The 22,273-nt window shown below is 41.4% G+C and overlaps 1 protein-coding gene across 1 annotated transcript in view; it reads right to left on the bottom strand.

The window, feature by feature from the left end:
* Window positions 1–2,247: 2,247 nt before the first annotated feature.
* Window positions 2,248–22,273, bottom strand: part of ERN1 (endoplasmic reticulum to nucleus signaling 1) — a 76,878-nt gene continuing 56,852 nt past the window's right edge. The window contains exons 12-22 of the mRNA XM_042451719.1: window positions 18,422–18,613; window positions 14,983–15,244; window positions 13,915–14,005; window positions 12,120–12,309; window positions 11,250–11,349; window positions 9,421–9,620; window positions 8,770–8,917; window positions 8,062–8,189; window positions 4,481–4,604; window positions 4,068–4,135; window positions 2,248–3,060 (exon numbers count right to left, since the gene is read on the bottom strand). Of these exons, the coding sequence (XP_042307653.1) occupies window positions 2,854–3,060; window positions 4,068–4,135; window positions 4,481–4,604; window positions 8,062–8,189; window positions 8,770–8,917; window positions 9,421–9,620; window positions 11,250–11,349; window positions 12,120–12,309; window positions 13,915–14,005; window positions 14,983–15,244; window positions 18,422–18,613 (1,710 nt within the window). The 3' untranslated portion in view covers window positions 2,248–2,853. The remainder of the gene's footprint in view (window positions 3,061–4,067; window positions 4,136–4,480; window positions 4,605–8,061; window positions 8,190–8,769; window positions 8,918–9,420; window positions 9,621–11,249; window positions 11,350–12,119; window positions 12,310–13,914; window positions 14,006–14,982; window positions 15,245–18,421; window positions 18,614–22,273) is intronic.

The raw sequence follows: 22,273 nt of genomic DNA, 5'->3' as shown, positions 1-22,273 counted from the left end.
TTTGTTTTCACCTGGTTTCCCCCCCCTCCCTTCTCTGTCTTAGAATGAGCATCCCACAATGTGTGAAAAAACTGCTGTGTCGACCAGAGAACCAACAGACTTCCAAGTTTTCCATTTAGTTTTTGTTTTGCAAACCAGAAGTTTGATGGAGAGCAACAGAGGGATTGGATACTAAGGAAAGAAATGCCCATTCTGGATATACAGTATGGTGGATGTGTAGCAGTGAGTGACTGAATGAGTGGCAGGAGGCTGAAAGGATGGTTTTCCTGGGCTCACAGAAGGGCCATTCCTTCACTTACATGCAGAGGGACCATGCACACTGTTTTAAAAGGAAAAAATGCTGCACACTTATTTCAAATGCTATTTTTATTCTTTAGCTGTCTGATGTTCTTATTCTGAAGAAATATCAAAGTCTTGTACAAGAGAGCTATAAAAATAAGAAATATGATTTCAATTAAATTAAGATTAAGACTACTGTAATTTTCAAGCTTTAAATCCTGCAATGTCCATATCTGGTTATCTTACCTTACCTGCTCTTGCTTTATAAATCTAGAAAAATCTACTTCCCTGTAAAGTAAGACCCAAAATGAATAGAACAAAAGACAAAGCAAAATCATATGCCCACATCAATGCCCAATCATACAATTAACCATTAATAATTTACTCATGTAAAACACATAAGAATACAGCCACAGAGATTACAAACATTAAAACATTTTATCCTGATTCAGTGAAAATGCACAAATTGGTTGAAAAGATGCAGTATACCTTTGCTTTGTCCACTTTTAAAAATTTGTTTACTGCACCAGAGAAGGTTTTGTTTTTATATTTTTAGATTTTAAAAGATTTGGCATGCTTTACACTTGTACCATTTAAATGTGGTACCACTCTGTAGTAAAAATTAAATAAATATAAATATGTAAAATAAATATTTTGTAAAAGAATACTACAAATGTGATGGTGGAACTCAAGAGCACATTACTGGGGATTCTTAATGGTTTCTGGACAGACAACGTACATCATTTTTAGGGACACCGAAAAGGAAAACTGCATCCTTCACAATGTGAAGCAGATGCCTCTCGCTTTTCCTTCCAGAGAATCTACATAAACAAGAAATAGGATTTCTTCTCCAATTTAAAGGCCTGAGATTTTATTGTGGCTGTATAGATAAAATTTCTATGCAGTTCTGCTAAGTTCCACTACCTCAGAACAAACAACCTGGAGAGCAATCCCACGTAGGTGAAGGGGATGAGTGGAGTTTCTATAAAGGCACCATTTCCTAAGCACTGCTCAGTTTGTGCTGGGAAAAGGTACAGTATGTATGTATAGTTTTCCCTCACTTCCTTCTTTCTATCTATCCATCTATCTTTCTTAGCATCCTGCTTTCTTTTTTTAAAGAAAAACTCCCTCCCATTCATCATGGGCAGAAATACAAATACAGCCAGCCCTCCATATCCATGAATTTTTTATCCTCAGATTCAAGCATCCATGGTTTGAAAGTATTTTTAAATTTCAAAAAGTAAACCCTGATTTTGCCATTTTATATAAGGAATTCCATTTTACTTTCCCACTGTATTTATTGGGACTTGAGGTGGGGGGGGGGGGGTTCCCTGGAACCAAACTGCAGTGGATACAGAAGACCCACTGTATCCATCCATCCATCCATCCATCCATCCATCCATCCATCCATCCATCCATCCATCCATCCATAGTAGCTTTGGCCCCAACAGGTCTAAGGACATTGCCAAATGCATCCCTTTTTACTCCTCACAGATGGTGGAGCCTCTGCAACAGCAAAACTTCCTGCTACCATCCAGGGAGAGCCCTTTACAGATGGATTTCCCTCTTCTCAGGCCAGGAAGGAAGTCATCTATAATATCTAGCAGCGCCTCAAGTTACACTGAAGACAGCAAGGACTGATCCTTTGATGACCGTACAAACAAAATTAAAGAACTTTTCTAGATCTGCCAACTGTCGTGAAGCCAGAAATGGCATCTGAATAGTTTCCTCCAAAGGTATAAAGGATTTCTAGTATTATAACTCAAGTCATGTCTTGTTCCAGAAACATCTTGAGTTGTGAGACTCTCTCCCCCCCCCCCCCCTCCCCCCCCCATCATGGCATACACTTACTCATGTTTCCAGTTGGTCATTTCAAGGCCACCTTTGGGTCTATTTTGAAATATTTGGGAGATATATATATATATATATATATATATATATATACTATATATACTATATATATATATATATATATATATATATATATATATAATTTCTATACTATACTTCTCTCCTGGACAGTTACAGGGTCTTGAATGTTTAAATCTTATATTCCCATTAACAATCACTCATTCTTGCATCTGCTTCAAGTGCACAACATGGCAGTGGCCAAAAACAGCATATGCTACAGTTAAAAGGGTCCTTCTTGAACTCCTGAAGGTGCTTGGCAAAGTTAATGCTTCTCAATGTTTTTTTTAAATGATTCTGTGCAGTAACATTGCCTGAATGCCAGTATAAAAAGAGTACACAGTGTACGTATTTCCAGGATCATGATGACACATTTGTCAAATTGAACTACTTTGTATTCCACTTCACTTTTCTTTACAGGAGCTGCCTTTTGTTCACTCCTCACTTCTGTAATATAAAGCTGTGTGCAAGTTACCTAGTCTCCTTCCTTGGATTCCAACCTGGAGTCTATTTCCTGAGTTAGAGCAGGCAGAGCACAAGGCACATTGGGTAATTCTGGATCTCTCAAAGAGGCTTCCCGGTCTTTGACAATCCTGCTAGTCACCCTGTTATGGACAGGCCTGTTCCACAGCCCTGCATGTGTAAAGAACAAGGAGCCTCCGTCTTTCAAACAGCATCTGCAGGGAAATTGTGCCCATTGGAGTCCTGCATATAGTAAGGTTGGAATAGTCTTTCCTGGCAGCAGATTTGCATAGCATGGTAGGTGTGTAGAAGAAGGTGAGGGAAACGCAATGTAAAGTAATGAACAAAATCATCAGGGACAGAACCCAGGGTCTCCTGCACCTCTGGGGGCAGTTCTCTATAGTGGTGTTTCTGGAAGAAAAAGAAGGGACAGGAAGGGGAAGGGAGATAATAGAACAACATGTTTGCAACAAGTTCACATTTTTAATGCAGTATTTTACAGAAATCATCCTTAAACTTACTAACCCATGTCCTCTGGAAGGGTCTCTATAAGATACCCCAGATCTTGAAAGAGATCCGATCTCAGATTCCCTTCCTGGCCTTACAGAAATTTCTGCATCATTTACTTCTCTAATATTAGCACTCCAACACTGGGAGACAAAAGAAGTAGGCAGAATACATTCTCTTCCCCCTCCCATGCCATTTTCTCAATCAAAATCCTGAAGTGGCTGTTTATTCTGCTTAAAAAACACAAAGGAAATGCCGCAAATAGTAGGTGGAGGTTGACAGGTCTTGAGACAGTGAAAATAGTTCAGGCTAAAAACTTTATCAACTTTTCAGTGCTGCTAGTCCAATGGAGTTCAAGGGGTCTCAATGATGTATTTAATTTAAAAAATCATGAGATCCTATTATTCACCTGATGCACATATTATCTATTTTGGCTCACCACATCCAAGCTTTAACTGTTTACAATTACACTACATGAATGGACAGATTTATTCTGGTACAGGCAAAAAAAGAGAAAAAAAGAAAAAAGAAAAAACAAAGAAAAAAAGTATGGTTTACATCAGCGGTTCCCAGCCTTTGTTGGGCTGCGACCCCCACCCGTGGGAAGGGAGTGGAGGAGGAGGCCCCACCCCATCCCCTTTTCCTTGTGGGTCCCTGCGCCAGCGCTGGCACTCGAAGGGAAAGGAGGGAGCCCCGCCCCCTTCCTTTTTCCCTGTGCTGTGCCTGCTCCAGCGTCGGTACCCGCGGGGAGAAGGGGAGGGGGGAGGCAGGGGGGATTCCCAACCTGGCAACCCCCGAGAAGGGGTCACGTGACCGACCCCCAGGTTGGGAACCCCTGGTTTACATGAACATGTGGGAGAGAGACAGTTGTTTTTTGTCCAATCTTAAGAGATGCTTTCCAAAACACATACCTTATTTCTCATTGCCCGCAAGAGATCTCTGACGGATCCTCCTTTATAGGATCGGAATTTTCGAAGATCTGCAAAAAATATATTAGAATAATTGAGTGTACATGCAAACAAACTCCAAAGTGACTATAATAATTTATCTAGTTTCTCACAGTTGAGTCTCCCCCCCCCACCACCCACCAGAGGTAACTGCCTCTTTACCAAAGGGCAATTTGCACAATCATTACACATGAAGACCCCCATTGAATCCCAACTAGAGTAGACCTACTGAATCAATTGTTGAGTGTTAAGTCTACACCTATGTAATTCCTACTGACTCAGTGGGTCTACTCTACTTTGGATCACCAATAGGATTTAGACTGAAGTATTAGTTATTCCAATTAATTCCCTGTGAAGGTACCATGATGGCACTTTACCTGTCTGTAGAGGAACAGTGATGTGCTCTCTCCAGTCCATATTCACCACCGCTCTTCCTCCTTTCTCTAGCTCCTTGACGATTAGACCATCTAAGGATTCTTTTTCTATTCGATCACTCACATCCTGCAATTGACATTATGCAGTTGCAGATGTCATGTTTGGCAACAGGCATATGTCAGAAAAATAAAGAAATCTCCTTCCTCTGTAGTACCAATGGAAGGAAGGCTGCTGCTTTTTCCCAGGGTCTCCCAGGCTATAGCTTCAAATTTGGCATATACAACTCAAGGTAACAGCTTCCCCAGGAGGAATCAGGGAGACAGCAACAGGCAAATAGCAAGGTGCACAGACTTCCCTGGAGCCAAAGGGCAGCACTCTAGGTTCCAACCTCCCTTTGGGCTACAGTATGTGGGCTTCAGGGCCACTGTTCCAAAAGAAGGAAGAGAAGGATATGCAGTGATTGCCCTCTTTCTCCATATCTTTCATACTTTCTTCCACAGCTGTGACAGTGGGCCCTGCCTTGCATCAGTCTATTGCTATTATGTGCATTTGAGTTAATGCCAACTTATGATAATTTGGCAAGGTTTATTCAGAGGAGGTTTGCCATTGCCTTCCTCTGAGGCTGTGACTTAGATCATCCAGTGTGTTTTCATGGCTGAGTGAGGATTCAAACCCTGGTCCAACCTGCAACTGCTAACACACACTAGCTCTCTCTCTTGTGGGAGGGCCAAAGCTGTCAAAGCAGAGGGCTATACATTAGGAGGTATGAGCAAATGGTACTCCAGAAGTACCAAGGCCAGCAATACTGTGGTTCACTTGGCATAGGCATCATTACTCCAGAAGTGTTCCCATGATCACCTTCAAATTGGGTTATGGAAAGTGATGCTGGTCTGTAGTTGCCCTCCTGTCAGCTTCCTTGATACTTCTTGCTTTAAAAATTCTCAAAAGATTTAAAATGGCATCTGTTTGTACTACTGAAATGTCATGACTGAATGTCAGCAATTCTACTGTTTCAAAATAAAAAATAAAAAATGTAAAGGCAAGAAATACACTGAGTCCCATACTGGAGAAGAAAGAACAGCTTGTCTTACCTGTAAGATGGCCACTTCCTGTTGTTTTCACAGAAAAGAAAGAGAGGACATGAGAACAAAGGAAGCAAATGTGGTGACTGGAGCAGTTTCGTGCCTTGTCTCCGTCAGCATACGTTTTTCCTCATTCCTGCTCCAGTCGCCACATTTGTTTCCTTTGTTCTCATGTCCTCTCTTTCTTTTCTGTGAAGAGAGAGAGAAAACACCTTCCTGGGTTTTACTGCTTTGTCCCTTCCATTTGTTATTTTCCTCCCTTTTCCTTCCTAGCCTACTCATCCCTTCCCTATCCCTTCTTCCCCTGCCCCCCACTTGCTGGAGCAGACATGTATGCAGGGAAAGAACAAACAACCTGGGATGCCGGAGACAGTGCAAACTGGTAGGATCTGCACTGAAGCAGTGGGTCTTGTCAGATCCACCCATCCCATCCTAGTGGAAACATAGGGTCATATGGAGGGCAAAGGAAGTCAGGAGGAGCCTCCTTCCATAGTGTAGCTAAGCATCAGTATGCTGATGACACCTAAATTTATTTCTCTATGTCCCCAACTATTGCAGAGACTAGGGATGGCATCTCTCCTCTGGATGCCTGCCTTGGGTCAGTAATGGGCTGGATGAGGGAAAACAAACTCAGACTGAATCCAGAGAAAATGGAGGTACTCGTGATAGGTACCCCAAGTCCAGGAATGGAGTTTTGTCACCCAGTCCTGGATTGGGTCACACTTTCCCTAAAGGACAAGGTTCGCAGTTTGGGAGTACTCCTGGATCCATCCTTACAATTGACATCCCAAATAGATGTGACAGCCAAGAGTGCTTGGTATCAGCTTTGGTTGATAAGCCAACTGCGTCCCTACCTGGACCGAAAGCACCTTGAAGCAGTAGTATTTGCACTGGTAATCTCTTGGTTAGATTTCTGCAATGCGCTCTACCTGGGGCTACCCTTGTACCAGAAGCTTCAATTGGTTCAAAATGCAGCAGCCAAATTGCTCACTGGAACATCTAGGTTTGACCATATAACACCAATACTGAAATCTCTTCACTGGCTGCCAATTAGCTTCCGGGTGCAATACAAGGTCTTGGTTGTTATCTTTAAAGCTCTACATGGCTTGGGCCCGAGTTACTTGCGGGAGCACTTCTCCCTACATAATCCACCCCGCACTCTCAGAACATCTGGGAAGTTTTTACTAGAATATTATAATACCAGGTTAATGACAACTTCACATAAGGCCTTCACTGCCGCAGCCCCAAGATTATGGAATGACTTACCGGAAGAGATCCGTCTCATTACTACCTTAGAGGCCTTTAAGAAGGTACTCAAAATGGATCTCTTCCAGCGGGCTTATCCACTGAATTCCATATAAAAAGGTTATGATGACTGCTCTTCCTTGACTCTGATTGTTGGCTAATGGATGAATTGTAATTTTATAGAATTAATAGGAATTCTTGGTAAATTCAGTGTTAGTATTTTTTTTGTTGTATTGATTGTAAATTGTACTAAGGTTGTAATCCTGCCTCGATTCGTGGGAGAGGCAGGAGGTATAAATAAACTATATTATTATTATTATTATTAAGAAACAAAACTGGGATAGCAAGGAGGGTCATCCCACCTAATGGATACCCTCAAAGGCACTGCATATTTTCTGCCTTTCAGAGATGTGAGTGGAACAACACACATTCAGCATGTTCCACCCCTCTACACAAAGAAAAGGCAAGATAGGAATTAAATAAATAAATACTCTACTCATGTACCTTGAAATAAATCTCTGTGTGTACATGCCTTCAATCAGAGGTGGTCTTACTAGTTCCTTCCTTTGAAATATAGCCCACAGCACCTGATAGTCATTTATGGCCTCCCATCCAAATACTAACCAGAGCTAACCCTACTTAGCTTCCAAGATCAGAAAGGATCAGGTGCTTTTAGGGTATTCAGGCCCCTGAAATCTATACAAATGGTTTATTACCTGGGTTCAACTTGACCCTAAAATAAGAAAATTAAAATTTGGATTCCTCAGCATTCTAAATCTTGTCAAGGAAAAATGGGAAATTCTACCACCTTACAGATCATGCAAAGTAACTTCTTACAAGAAATTACCAATTTTGCCTGATTAGCTATGCAGTCTTTACAACTCTTATATTCAGCTACCACTTCTCTGCCTTCCGAGATTGCAGGAGGCATGGTCCATAAATTAACCCAAAGGTTTAGACAGTTACCATTTTTTAAAATGAAAACTGGATTTTTTAAGGAAGCTGAATTCTTTGCCATAGTACTAGTGCCTGCATTTTGTGTTCTTGCAGAATTGCAACCATAGAGTGCTTCCTGTAATATTATGCACTGAGTTGTAATTCAACCATGACATTTTAGAAGTAAAGAAAAACTTCTGACTCTCAGGATGTTTCTGTCTCTGAAGGATATAGGGCTGTAAATTGTCATTATACAGATTTATATTTATAGCATGCAAAATTAAATAGCAAGGGGAAGAGAGAAGGAGATCATGGCTGACCTGAAAAAACTGGAGCTGCTTCTCTAAACTCCAGAAAAATGGATGCTTTAGTACACAGTTAGCGGACGGCCGTTTTTGAGGATCTGTACTTATCATTTGCTCTATTAAGTCACGAGCTACTATGTCCTCTGTGAAGGGAAGAAGAAAACAAATGTTTATTCAAAGCATTTTGTATGTTTGTGAATTTGTTAAGATACTTTTGAGTAAACCTAACTGCTGACTTTTTGAGACACTCACACAAAAAAACCCCACAAACCAAATTCTGTTTCATCTTGAACTCTGCAGGCTAGAGAAAAGCAAGGATATTATTCTGAACTCCCAAATCTGAGAACACTTGAACATCACATTTTGGTTTTTCTCACATTTTTTTCTTTTGGTATAAATGCACAGGACATAGCTTTAAAGACAAAGGACACAAACCCATGGACCTCAAATGCAAGTTGGACAAAAATCGGGGATGTGCAGTCACAGGCTGCATCTGTATTGCAGAATTAATGCAGTTTGACACTGCCTTAATTGCCATGGCCGAATCCTATCAAATCCTGGGATTTGTAGTTTGTTGTGGCACAGAGCTCTCTAACACAGAACTGCAAATCCCAGAATTCCATAGAATTGAGCCATGGCAGTTAAAGCAGTGTCAAACTACATTATTTCTGCTGTGCATCTGCAGCCACAGTTACCAACAGTTGAAAATCTCTGTTTGCTTACCATGTTTTTCTGGATTCAAGAAATCCAGGCTGTAGGTACCAAGCAAAATGTTGGCTTGCCGCTGCAGGGATTTGCCAAATGGATGGCTGCCTTCAGATACCACGTAATAGAAGACGCATCCAGCTGAAAAAATATCTACTGTATGTGTCTATGAAGAAAAGCATAAAAAACAGAAAGATCAACCTTACACAAGAGATAGCAAACTTATGTTCAACACCCAAACACACCTGATTCTCTCCTCTCTCATTTTCATAATATAGTGACCACATAACTCCATTCAATTTTACTTGGCACAAGGTGCATTAATTTTTTTCAATGATTTCTTGTGATAAAGTCAATAAACCCCCAGGCCAAGTTAAAAGATGGAGGGAAAAAACTGGGTTTACAAAAACTCTGCTCAGCAACAAGCATTGTGCCTTTAGTGTTAAATTGTAGCTGAAATAGAAACATTAAATCAATGTAAGGCCTTCAAGGGCATTTGTTAACTTTCTCTCTCTAAAGAAAGAAAGTTGCCTAACAAAAGTCTTTCTTCAGTTTACACTCCAAAAAGAAAAGCAAACCAAACCAAATCAACCCCACCCCCCCCCCCCCCCCCCCCAAAAACCCTCTGGAAAATGTATAATGAATAATCAACCTGTAAGATGTACTTACAGGATTCTCTTTGCAGTCTTCACTCAGTATTTCTGGTGCAATCCAGCCTTCAGTGCCTGGTACTCCAGACCGACGACTAAAACTGTGTCTGCCTACTGCGAGCTTCTTACACAGGCCAAAATCTGAAATCATGGCTTTGACTTTGCCATGGGCGTTAGGCATAGAAATAAGGATGTTGTGGGGTTTCAGATCTCTGTGGACTAAATTAAAAAGCTATCTTATTTTTTGAATTTATTTATTTCAGATTGAATAAGTTTGCAATTACAGACAAGTTTTGAATAACACATGTCTTTCCAATTTCTCCTGTAAGAATGTGTACAGTGGTACCCCGGGTTACGAATTTAATTCGTTCCGCGGCGCCGTTCGTAACCCGAAAGATTTCGCAACCCGAAACCACTAGCGCTGGAAAGCCACAGCTTTTAAATTTCGTGCCAAAAAGCGCCGAAACACACCAAAAAAAATTTCGTAACCCGAAAAATCTTTCGTTACCCGGAACAGTTTTTTCCAAGCTAACTTTTTCGTACCCCGGAAATTTCGTAACGCGATCAATTCGTATCCCGGGGTACCACTGTATATGCATGTGTGCGTGCATGTACATGCATGCATATAAGAAAAAATAAATACTACCACACTGCAGTGGATACAGCTTCCAGAAAGATCTATTCAGGCTCCTCATCTTCACTCCATGATGCTGATATTTGGTATTCCCTCAGAGTTAAGGTAAGGTTAATATGATGTTACAGTAGCGGAAGGTACAGATTGAGTCTCCTTTATCTGAAATCCAAGTGTTTTGGATTTTGGAATATTTGCATATACCTAATGAGAAATCTTGAAGATGAGACCTGAATCTAACCATGACGTTCATTTATGTTTTGTATACACTTTATACACATACCCTGAAAGTAATTTTATACATAATATTTTTAACTGTTCATGAAACTATGTTTGTATACACTGAACCATCAGAAAACAAAGGTGTCATTACCTCAGCCACCCATGTGGATAAGTTTGGAATATTTTGAATTTTGGAATTCTGGATAAGGAAGTCTCAACCTGTAGTTGCTACCCGATTTGCTTTTAACCCCACTCCCCAAGTTCTCTATACTTCACTAGGGTACACACACTCTCCTTATCTGAGAATATGACCCATAACTAAACCTAAGCATGTGTAACTGAAAAAACTACCATTCCTTCCTTATTTAGCTCTGTTTCTACTTTCCTCTCCTATTGTTCTCCTGTGTGAAACTTTCAGTTCAGAACTCTTTGTGGCTTTGTCTTCTTGTAGTCTGTGAAGTACTACGGCTATTGATGGCACTAGGTAAGTAACTATGGGACAGAATTTTATAGTTTAAAAAAATACTTCATATTTCACCTGTTCCCATTTCAATATGAGTTTGCTAGATGGACATTAAATAGTAAGCTGTTCCAGAAGCATCCCACACTTGAGACTCTAATTTGCATATATAGAATTTACTGTCCTTCAATTTATGGAAGGATTACAATGAAATACACCAATCTACCATCCCACCAAACAGCACAGAATGATTTACAGATATTCAAGACTTGAGAGGGCCAATGTGGTCTAGCAGATAAGAAATCATACCTGGACTAAGCAGGTCTGGGTTTAAATCCCAACTTAGTCCTGAATTCCTTGGATAGTCTTGAAAAAGTAATTTTTAAAAATAGCTGGTTTCCCAAGATAAATTATATAAACATAAGAGAACAAAAGATTGCTTCTTCCACACTTGTAAGTATCTAAAAATGTAATACTGTTCTTTAAAAATTCAGCTGTCACAGAAGATGGATACTAAAATAAAATGGTTTCTTACCAATATTGAGAGAATGTAGATAAGCAAGACCAGACATTGTCTGCTGCAAGAGGGTGATTGGTTGCAAATCATGGTGAGTAAAGTCCTTCTGTTCCACATACTAAAATGCACAGAAACAAAATCAACATGAGTTCCCAGCCACAATGTTAGGCACAGCCTCTTGGGAACAAGCCCCACTGAATACAGGAGGATAAGTCCTGCAGAAACAGGCATAGGCGTGGGCTACATAGCTTGTAAGCTAATTCACAGGTACTAGATATATTATCCTGAGGCACGAAATAGCCATTAAATCTTGAGAACAGACCCAATTTAGAAAAAAAGCTGTCTATTCTTCCCCAAGGTGATTACAGTGCCAGTTCCTGTCCTTAATATACAGAGCAGAAAATATTATCCAGATCATGGGGTGAGAAATATACAGACCGTAGGCCACATTCCCACCTTGTCTTTGTGGGTCAACAAAAGTCCCTAGCATGGGTATTTGTTGCAAATAACCCATTACATTTCCTTTGCAGCTGCACTGGGGGAAGCACAAGCTCCTTTTAAAGAAGCACTTCTGTTTTCCTCATGCTGTGAAGTGAAAGTGCTTGTCCTAGAGAGGGTCTCCAATGTGCTGCTAAATTTCACTAATGAAGCAGCAGGAGGGATGCATCCCCCTGTGGTTGGCAGGAGACAACAAGGCCCCTGGAATTTGCTGATACCTGATGTGGAGGTACAGATGCTCCTGCCACAGATTTAAGTAAAATTATAAATAAAGTATAAAAAGTATGAAAAATAAATGACACAGGCTGAAATGATCAGGACCTGTCCTTTTGAACAGCTAGACTTTGGATTTTAGAGCTACTGGAGATGTATGTGGAACCCTTAATTTACCTCTTGTAAAGTGGCAGCACAAAGCTCCAGAGCTATGTATTGGAATTGCCGGTCCTTTTCTGTACAGAAATAGCGGATGACATTGGGATGCTCATCAGATTCTCTCAACAGCTGCACCTCCCGGTCAGCAAAGCTGAAACATTCAGGGAGAATTCTCTTCACAGCAACATCTCGGCTGTCAAATGTCCCCCTATAGTTATTGCAACACACAGAGAGAGATTATTAACACAACTCGGATCCTTCTTGTGGCATTTATCACATGAACAAACTTAAACTTAAACCTGTACTTAAACTGATTCCAATTTGGTTTAGAAGAAAGAAGATCTTGGACTATAGGCCCGTGCTAGGAAACATTATTTTTTTGACTACAGCTTCCTAGTAGCCCTGTTCTGGGAACTGCTGTTTAGCCTTTTCAACATCTGTTGTTGCTACAGATAAGCAGTTTCCTCCATGATGCTCATGGTATTAAGTGTTAAAAGGGGCATGCTTTCTCCACCACAGTGGTTGGATTCAGCTTCTTTTCAAAACTTTTCAAGACATGGCAGCCAGACTGGTCACTGGTACATCTAGGAGTGATCTTACATCTAGGAGAGACCATCCTGTTCAGCCCTCACCTTCAGCACTTTTCACCCATCTGTATCAGGCCTTAGTTTCTGGGAAAGGTACAAAGTGTTGGTAATTACCTTTAAAACCCTGGTTTGGGTCCAGGTTATGTAAAGGATTGCCTCCTCCTGTATAATCTATCCTGTACATTCAGGTCCTCTGGGAAACATTTACTCCCGTCAACCAGATTAGGTTGGCAGCTGTCACCCAGGAGATTTTTTCTTCAGCTGTCCCTAGACTGTGGAATGGGCCTGCCAGAAGAGAGTCAACAGCTGAATATGCTATCCAAATTTAAAATAGCATTAAAGACCATTCTCTTCTGGCAGGCCAATCCAGATTTTGAAATTGTGAATTTTAAACTATGGACTAATTGTTTATGTTCTTTTAGGCTGATGCTATATGTTCAGTTTTAATCTGTTGCTGTTCCCAACCTCAATCCATGGAGAAAGGCAGGCAAAAAAATCAATGAATCAACAAATGAATAAAATTAATAATTATTATTTTCCACTGGGAGGTGCTTTCCCTGAGCAAGAGTTCCATTCAGAAGGCTCAGGCTGGTACAAATGGGAGTGTGAATGTCTCTGTGTGATTTTTGTTGATGTACCAATTCCCTTGTAACCCCAAGCACCACCTACTCCACTGTTGCAGAGAGCACCCAAATCTTCCATAGTAAATTTGGGGAGGAGTTCAGAAGATGGCATGGGGAGAGAGGATATACAGAGACTGCCACTGTTTCCATTCTGCAGCAGGATTTCTCTGCTGGATCAAATGCCACCTCTGACAGATGGAGTCCTTTGGCACTTTAAAGACTATCAATTTTAATATTTAAGTTATAAACATTTTTAAACAAAGGATTTGAGGACTTGGCCAACCAGAAAAAGTGGTCCTTGGCCATGCTGCAGTTCTCAGTTGTAAAGCAAAATTGTTGACCTTCACTGCAGAGAAAAGAAACACGCTTTCACAACTTTCCCTTTACTGCAAAGTCTCCAAATTCTTCAGTATAAACATGGAAATTTACATGGCTAAAAGGAATGCAAGAAAGGTTGTCTCTGAACACACATGCACACACAAAGAGATTAGGCACACACAGGTGACTAAAAGAGCTGTATCACACATGCTTAATTTGGTGCAAGTACACCAGAGAAATAAATACTGGTTATTTGACCACATCATTTCTTGTCTGGTGCTTTACCTATAAACAATGGTTCCTTCAGCTCCATGTCCAAGCACATCTTTTGGGTTGAATGAAATCTTTCCAACCACTATGGTGTTTGTGTTCCTATCTGGCCAACAAAAGAAGGAGAGGGAACAAGAAAAAAACCAACTATCACACACTATGATTTTGCAGTCATATATTATCAGGTAGGTCCCAGAGCTGCCTATTATCAGGTGGAATTTGACTAACATCCTCCATAACTACACTGCTGTGGCTACACACCATTTCCCAATCTGTCTCCTGAAACCCACTTTAAAATCTAGACAGCCACACCAAGGGATTGAGTTCTGCAGCACTGGCAAGTGGGGACTGTAGGAAGTCACATCCAGCTCCCTCCCACCTGCAAGTGATAGTATACTGATCAAAGGCAGGGATCCTGTAAGGTCCTGTTGTGACTTGTTGACACACTGCCACTCACCAGCCGGAAAGGACTGGCTATGTCATCCTTCAGTGCCCCACTCACCAGCATCACAGGACTCCATCTCACAGTGCACCTGGCTGGATTTTAAGGTATTTTGGACCTATGCCAACCAACTGTGCCCCAATCTGGGCACAATGAAGGAAAAGGGAGAGGTTATTTACACTGTCTGATCCATCGTTCTATAAATTGTTCTTACTGCTGGCTAACTGCCAAAAGTTGTATCAGAAAAGTGCTTGCCTCCTGGTTTTTGTGGACAGGATACAATAAAATTAGTATCTAAAAAGACATCAACTTTGACAATGTAACAATGCAATTCTATACATAAGCAATCTGCAGAAAGAACCATATACTAATCCCTAGGTTCAATGCGATTTACGTTGGATAAAATATATGTAGGATAGCAATCTAAATAGAATAAATAAAAATGTTTTATACAAGATAAACTGATTCAGCCTTACTGAAGAAATGAGGAGCTGCCAGAAATTAACCTGGTCTTGAAAAACAGTGGTGGTATGGTGCTGTTCATTCCCCATTCATTTAACTCTGTTTGTTTAGACCTTAAAATAAATGCAATATTTTAGTCTTAATCCCACTAAAAGAAAAAAATAGATCACTGCTCCCACCTTCTTCTTGTTCAGTGGAAAGGCAGCTTCCCCCATCAGAGGCAGAGACATTGGAATATGCAGAATGGTTTGATACTTTGGGGGACAGGTTTGGGGAGCTGGTGGCTGAGCCCTGTAGCCGGGTGGATGGACTATCAAAAAATTCTCCTTCAGGGTGCAAATCTGTGGAGGGAATGAAGGGCTGCTGCTTCAGTGACTGTATCTTCTCTTCCAGCTGTTTCTGGAACTGCTGATGTTGTCGCTGTTGCTGATGACGTACACTCTTAAGAAGGAAGAAATAATATTTAATAAGAATTGTGATTGTTTTATGCTTTCAGGTATCACAAGAAAACATAGTATAAATAAATAAATAATAGTTTACCATAATGGAAAACCTTGGGTTTACACATTTTCTCAACGCTTTCCCTTCCTACTGCATAGTTTTGCCTCATTTTTTTCATTAACTGCTGCTTGTTTTCACCAAACTAGACAAAATAGGGATAATCTTAACTATTGTTTGTTTTAAACAAGTCAGCATCAAATTGCATATTATGAAACTGAGCTGTTTCCAAAACATCCTGAGAATTAACTAAATTTCTTCTGCTGTTAATCTATAACATTAATTGGTGGATAACATAAATATTAATCTGTGGTTAACTGAAACTGGTGGCAAAAACTTCTCATTTTGTGGTCAGTCAGCATCTGAATGCTGACTGAATCTTCAAATGCTGTGTAGGTTATTTTTTGTTTTCTTTTGTGAAAAGAAGTACAGTGGACCCTTGTTATCCACTGGGGTTTGGTTCCAGGAATCCCTGTGAATAACAAAATCCGTGTGTGCTCAAATCCCATTAAATACAATGGCAAAGCAAAATGGTGTCCCGTATGTAACATGGGAAAAATCAAGGTTTGATACTTTTTTTGAATATTTTCAAGCTATGGTTGCTTGAATCCGTGTATAAAAAATCCCCTGTGTATAAAAAAAATCAGTGGATAAGGAGGGCCAACTGTATCAAAATCAGTAACGATCCATACATCAATGCAGATAAATGAGAGACACATTCTGAGTGGTATTCAGCCTTTCAGGATTCACATTAAATAATGTAATGAGGAACATTAACAACTTTGCATGGCAAAAAGTAGCAGTAATGAAAATCATGTTGCTCTTCTGTCCATAATTCTAAAGTTTTTATAACCAAGCAGATATGAATCCCTACACAGGGTCACACAGTATACAGTCGTGCCTCCTTTTTCACGGGGGATCCGTTCCTTACCCCTCTGTGAAAACTGACTTTTGCTTATATTGAGCCCCACTGGCTTGAATATAGGTGCGTGGTTGCAGAAGCGTGCAGGCGTGTGCCTCGAGCGCACAACTCATTTTCCCCCTCTGTTCACCCGTCATGCGTAAGCGAGGGACGTAAGTTTCAGAACTGCTAAAACAGAGGGAGGACTGTATATATACCCAACTCTCTTCCATGCCAGCATTCTCTGAAGATACCAGCCACAGATGCAGGTGAAATGTCAGGAAGAAATTCTTCTAGAACATGGCCACATAGTCCGAAAAACCCTAAAAAACCATATCTATTTATTGGTTGTCACTATGCATATTGTGATTTGTTAGTCTTTAAACTACTCTCCCAAGTTGACTAAATGTTATAATCCTGAGTCAAAGGATCATACATTTATTTACTAATTCATATATGAGTCCAGTACTACGCAAATATACTGCTGAAGAGAACAAGTTATGAAAGAAATAGCATTAGATTTGGTTCTCTGCAGTTAAGACGCTCACTCTGATGATCGCAAGGTCAGCAGTTTGAGACCCAGGAGCCATGTGACAGAGTGAATTACTGTCACTAGGCTCAGCTTCTGACAAACTAGCAGTTTGAAAGCATGTAAAAGTACAAGTAGATAAATAGTTGCCACTTTGGTGGGAAGGTAACAGCATTCGGTGTAGTCATGCTGGCCACATGACCATGGAGTTGTCTTTGACAATGTTGGCTCACTTGGCTTAGTAGCGGAGATGAGCACTGGCCCCTACAGTCAGACACAACTAGACAAACATGTCAAAGGGGAAAGCTTTATCTTTTACTTTAAATTATGTCATACTGTTGAGATAACTGTATATTAAAGTTAATTGAGGCATCACTATCTGATTGAACTTTCACAGAAAGACCTCAAGATCCACTGAAAGCTGTTCTTTTATATAGATGCTAAAAATGCAACATTCATTGCACAATAAATTGTAATGTCCTTTATATTAAATATACTTATCTTTCTCTTCCCTTAATAAGTTTAAAGTGGTTGACATGAAGCCGAGTAGCTTCCCATGAAGACAATTACACCGTCTACACCTACTTACTTTTGTCATTGTTACAACACTAGGGGCCCGTGCATTATTCAGCATTGCTAAAAGACTATAGATATCTCCTTCTTAACTTAGAACCCAGTTCTTTGCGTTCATTTTATTCAAACAGGTTTTGGATCCGTCCTGCAACATTTAAAAAGAAATCCTCCAAAAGCTGAACAGAAAAATGTATAATCTAATATTGTATCTTCTTGATTTAACATTATGACCAGTATTCTATGTTAGCTACTTAGTTAAGTATACTTAACTAACTAACCTTTCCTGGGCCAAACCCACCCGCAAACCAGGCAGAAACATCAGAAATGTCATGCTCCAATTGCCTGCAGAATGGACCTCCTTCTCCCAATGCAACTGCTGCCTAGTACATAGATTGAGTGAGTTATGATCGTGGCAAGTGCTGCAATTGTGACTAAGTAGCAGATGTGAATATGGAACAGCAATCCAGATTTATTCATTCGTAATTGTTCATTATTCACTGTATTGACAGTATTGCCAGGATTGTAACTCCCCCCCCACCCCAAACTTACTTTGCTGAGCTTCAACTGCATAGGGAAAAGGAGATCCATTCTGCTGGTGAATGGAGCATGAGTAAATTATATTTTTGTTAGGTTTTTTTTTTTGGGGGGGGGGGAGGCCAGGAAAGGTATATACTTAACTAACTAGTCTATTTAACTAAATAACTGATATAGAATATTGGTTTATATTCTTAATTGTCCTGAGGATGAGCTGAAACTGTGCTTGGTAAGATCTAAATCTGGAACAAACACAAATAATAACTTCCCTTTGTTCTGGCGTGGATCTATCTGTGTACATTAACTGACAGAAGAAGCACCATCTGTAGACTGAGGGGTGGTGAAAGTGATTCCCCTCTATGTGCACCCTTTGTAGATTCACAAGATGATGCTTCCATTCTCTCCTTTGCCCACCTGACCCAGACCTGTAAGCTACTCCAAAACAGCTCCAGAGGATCTCCCTGGGTCCACTTGTGGGGTTTCCTTCACTGAATGTAACACAATCAGATGTTGGCCTCCGCAGCGATGACACACACTGTTGTCTGAACACCCAAACTTGTTACAACATAAACCAACCCATTACCATTGGATATGTGATGACAAAGGCCACCCAGCCAATGAGTAAGAAGGTGCTCAGGACGACTGTGGCCATGTCCTTCAGAACGGAGTCAACAGGAGCCTCTGGTCGGAGGCTAGTCTGGCTGGGGGTCTCTCCATTATTCTTTGGCAGAGGAGGAGGTAAATTGTTTGTAGAACTCCCAGTTATATCAATTGCCTGAATGGACAAAGGACTCTATTAGTTCAGAAGCTTTAATGAAAACCACCATTAAACTCATATCCATGGTGGGTGTCCAGTCATTTATATCACACATTAACTAACAAAGATAGTTCTCAAAAAACAACAACATTCAATTACATAACCCAAAACAAATTTACAGGACTCTAAGGAAAGAGAACAAAAAGTGGCCAAAACAGCAAAATGTTTAGTAAGGAGAACATCATGATTTCTAAAATCTATTACTGGTTGATTTGGGTACTCTAAAGATATCTGCACAATTGGCAAAAATTAGGGCAGATATCCTGTTAGGAATTTACATAATTAGAAACTGGCTTATGATCATGTAAAGGTGAACTGCAATGCTATGCAATACTCATCTTCTCAGAAGAGGAGCAGATAAGTAGCTAGATCTTGGGGACCATTACACAATTGGAACCAACAGCATGTATGTCGTGGCATGGTCCCCATCGCAATGGCCATCAGAATTCTATCAGACACATTGTGCAATGGACACCAGAATGCTATGGGACTTATTGTACAACAGAACCTCCCAATGTCCAACAAAAGAGCATGCAGGACACCCTGATATGCATCACTGTAATTCACTAGGTTTATGAATCCTGTCAAGGACATAGCTATGGCATTATAAAATTATGGACTGTAGTCTCTGAAGCAGGATCTTGGCCTGTATTTGTATTATTATATTGAGTTGGATCCATGAAGACTTAAAACTGATACACTGAAATTAATGTGACTTTTGAAAATCCTATTAATTTTCAAAATGAAATTACACTATGAAAAAGCATCCAAGATCTTACAGTTCATAATCTATTTCAGTGTGCTTCAAGATATATGTCATGGACCATGGTTCCATATTTATGCCACACTATTAACATATTTGCATACTTTCCTGGAAAGTTACTACAGCCGTGGTCCACTGACTACCACTTTGAATAGCACTGCTATAGTTCATATGTACTTACTGGAACTTGTGAGCTTTCAAGTAATTTTGTAACATTTCTCAACCGATTCATTATGTCTATATATCTATATTCACACTCCATTCTTAAGAAGGACCCCTGGAATCTCCTTCACTCTAAAGGACTGAGCAGGACCACAGCCATTTAGATACAGCAATACTGCTGTATCTAGATGATGCTCTCAGACTTCCCACTGGATCCATAAACAGACTTTTGAGATTACTAAGGAGGATGCCTGTGCACCTTGTGTCTTTCTGGTCCTTTGTAACAGCCATATCTGACAGAATAGCCCTTACATTGCTCCCAGCAGACATATCCTCTGAGGCTCTGATCATAGGCTTACCAGTAGTCCCATATCAAGATATAGGGTGCATGAGATAATGACTCATATTCTACAATATCTACTTATTTATGTATGCATAGCTGCTTGTGTGTGTGTGCTGTGCCCCAGGACTGTTTGTTTGGTTTTTTCTGCCATCTCTGCACAGCTGTGCAACTCCTGAGGAGCACTGAACAACTACACCACCAAGGAAGCCAGAAACAGCTGTGAGGAAGAGGAGGAGGGGCGTGCTGGTGAGAGCAGCACCTTCAAAAGGCTCCCTCCTCACTCTGACCCCAAAGGACGCTGCTTGTGTGTGTGTGCTGTGCCCCAGGACTGTTTGTTTTTTTCTGCCATCCCTGCACAGCTGTGCAACTCCTGAGGAGCACTGACCAACTACACCATAGCTTTCTACTTGCGCAGCTGTGCAGTCGTGCAGTAGTAGTGCCCAACCCCAAGGACAGGCGTGTGTGTGTGCTTTGTGCCCCAGGACTTGGGTTTGTCTGTTGACCCCTGTGCAATTGCGCAGTGCCTGCGGAGCACCGGACCATCTACACCATCTAGTTGTATTAATTGTGTTGTGTAGCTGTGGGGTGGGATGGTAGTGGGTGAGCACATCGGCCAGAGGAATGTGCCTATTGTGGGCTCTCCTCCAGGTACTGACTGTGTCACTGCTTAGTGGGAGAATGTTGTATGGCAGGTACGACTCTGGTGGGGAAATGGGGGGTTGTGTTAAGTTAGACCTACATGATGGAGCTCCAAATGAAGTAGTGTGGGGCAAGGGGAGATATAGCGGTAGAAGGGTGGAATTACGACATAAGGGAAGGCAGGATCGATGCTTAATACCTATCCTGCCTTCCATCCACCCTCCTAACCCAAAAGAACCGAGGGTCAATCCAACTGTACCACTGACCCTGTCCCTGCTCCTGTGCAATGTCAGGTCAATTAAGAATAAGACCCACATCATTCACAATCTTTTGGAGGATAAGAACTGTGACCTGGATTGCATTACAGAGACCTGGCTGGGGGCTGAGAGCAATGCAGTGTGGGCACAAGCTCTTCCAGCCGGGTATACTGTTAAGGAGTAGAACAGGATATGTGGGCGGGGGGGGAGGTGTTGCCATAGTCCATAAAAATACTCTTACCTTAACCAGGAACCCCATCCGGAAAACGGACTTCATTGAGTGTATTTACCTGACCTTGAAGGCTAAGGATAGTCTGGGGATCCTGTTGGTCTACCGTCCACCCCGTGGGCTAACAGACTCCCTGGCCAAGCTGACACAGCTGGTCTCGGGACTGGTGCTGGAGTCTCCCAGACTTCTGGTTCTGGGAAACCTCAACATCCCTTTTGAGGCCGTCTCACAAAATCTAACAGGTGCAGCTTGGGAGTTCATGGCTTCCATGATGGCCATGAGCCTATCCCAGTTAGTCTCGGGCCCAACGCATTGCGCAGGTAATACGCTCGATGTTGTCTTTAGTACGGATTCGGACACTCCGTGGGCAGAGGTAGATGGTACCTCTGCTCTGTCATGGACGGATCACTTCCTGGTTGAGGTTCGACTTAAGGCAACTACCCAAATCCCCCCCGGGGGTGGAGGACCGATTAGGATGGTCCACCCTTGAAGGCAGATGGAACCCAAAAGGTTCCAAGAAGCCTTAGAGGGGTTTATGGTTGGATCTGGCGGCGATTCTGTTGATGCCCTGACTAACATCTGGGACCATGACCTCTCCAGAGCTATACACAGTATCGCTCCTAAGCGTCCTTTCCGGCCCGCTTCCAATAGGAAATCATGGTATACTGAAGATCTCCGGGAAATGAAGCGGGCCGCGCAACAACTAGACTGCTGGCGGAGACACCAGAACTTATCCAACAAGACACTCCATGAGGCTCTTTTGAAGTACTATGGAGTGGCATTAAGCGCAGCAAAGAACTCCTTCTATGATGCGCGTATTGCGTCTGCGGAGTCACGTCCAGCAGAGCTGTTCAGGATGGTTAGGGAGCTGACTCAGCTTCCTCCCACTCTGAATCCTATTTTAGAACCAACTAAGGCCTGCTGTGACGATTTCAACAAGTTCTTTGCAGATAAAATCTCTCGGATAAGGGCTGATCTTGATGCTGGCATTTTAACAGAAACTATAGGAGAGGTATCCAGAGCTTCCGTGGACTTTATTAAACTGGATCACTTTGAGTTTGTTCATACCGATGAAGTGGACAAGCTTCTTGGAAGCGTTAGGAAGACGACATGCTCTCTCGATCCCTGCCCTTCTTGGCTGACCGTCCAGGGTGGCGATGCTGTAACACTATTGTTACAACGTATTATCAACGCATCATTCAGGCAGGGAAAATTTCCATCAAGT

This window comes from Sceloporus undulatus, chromosome 2, assembly GCF_019175285.1.
Source record: "Sceloporus undulatus isolate JIND9_A2432 ecotype Alabama chromosome 2, SceUnd_v1.1, whole genome shotgun sequence".
Taxonomy (NCBI): domain Eukaryota; kingdom Metazoa; phylum Chordata; class Lepidosauria; order Squamata; family Phrynosomatidae; genus Sceloporus; species Sceloporus undulatus.
Note: the sequence above shows the minus strand (reverse complement) of the source record. Positions and strands in the feature narration are given on the sequence as shown.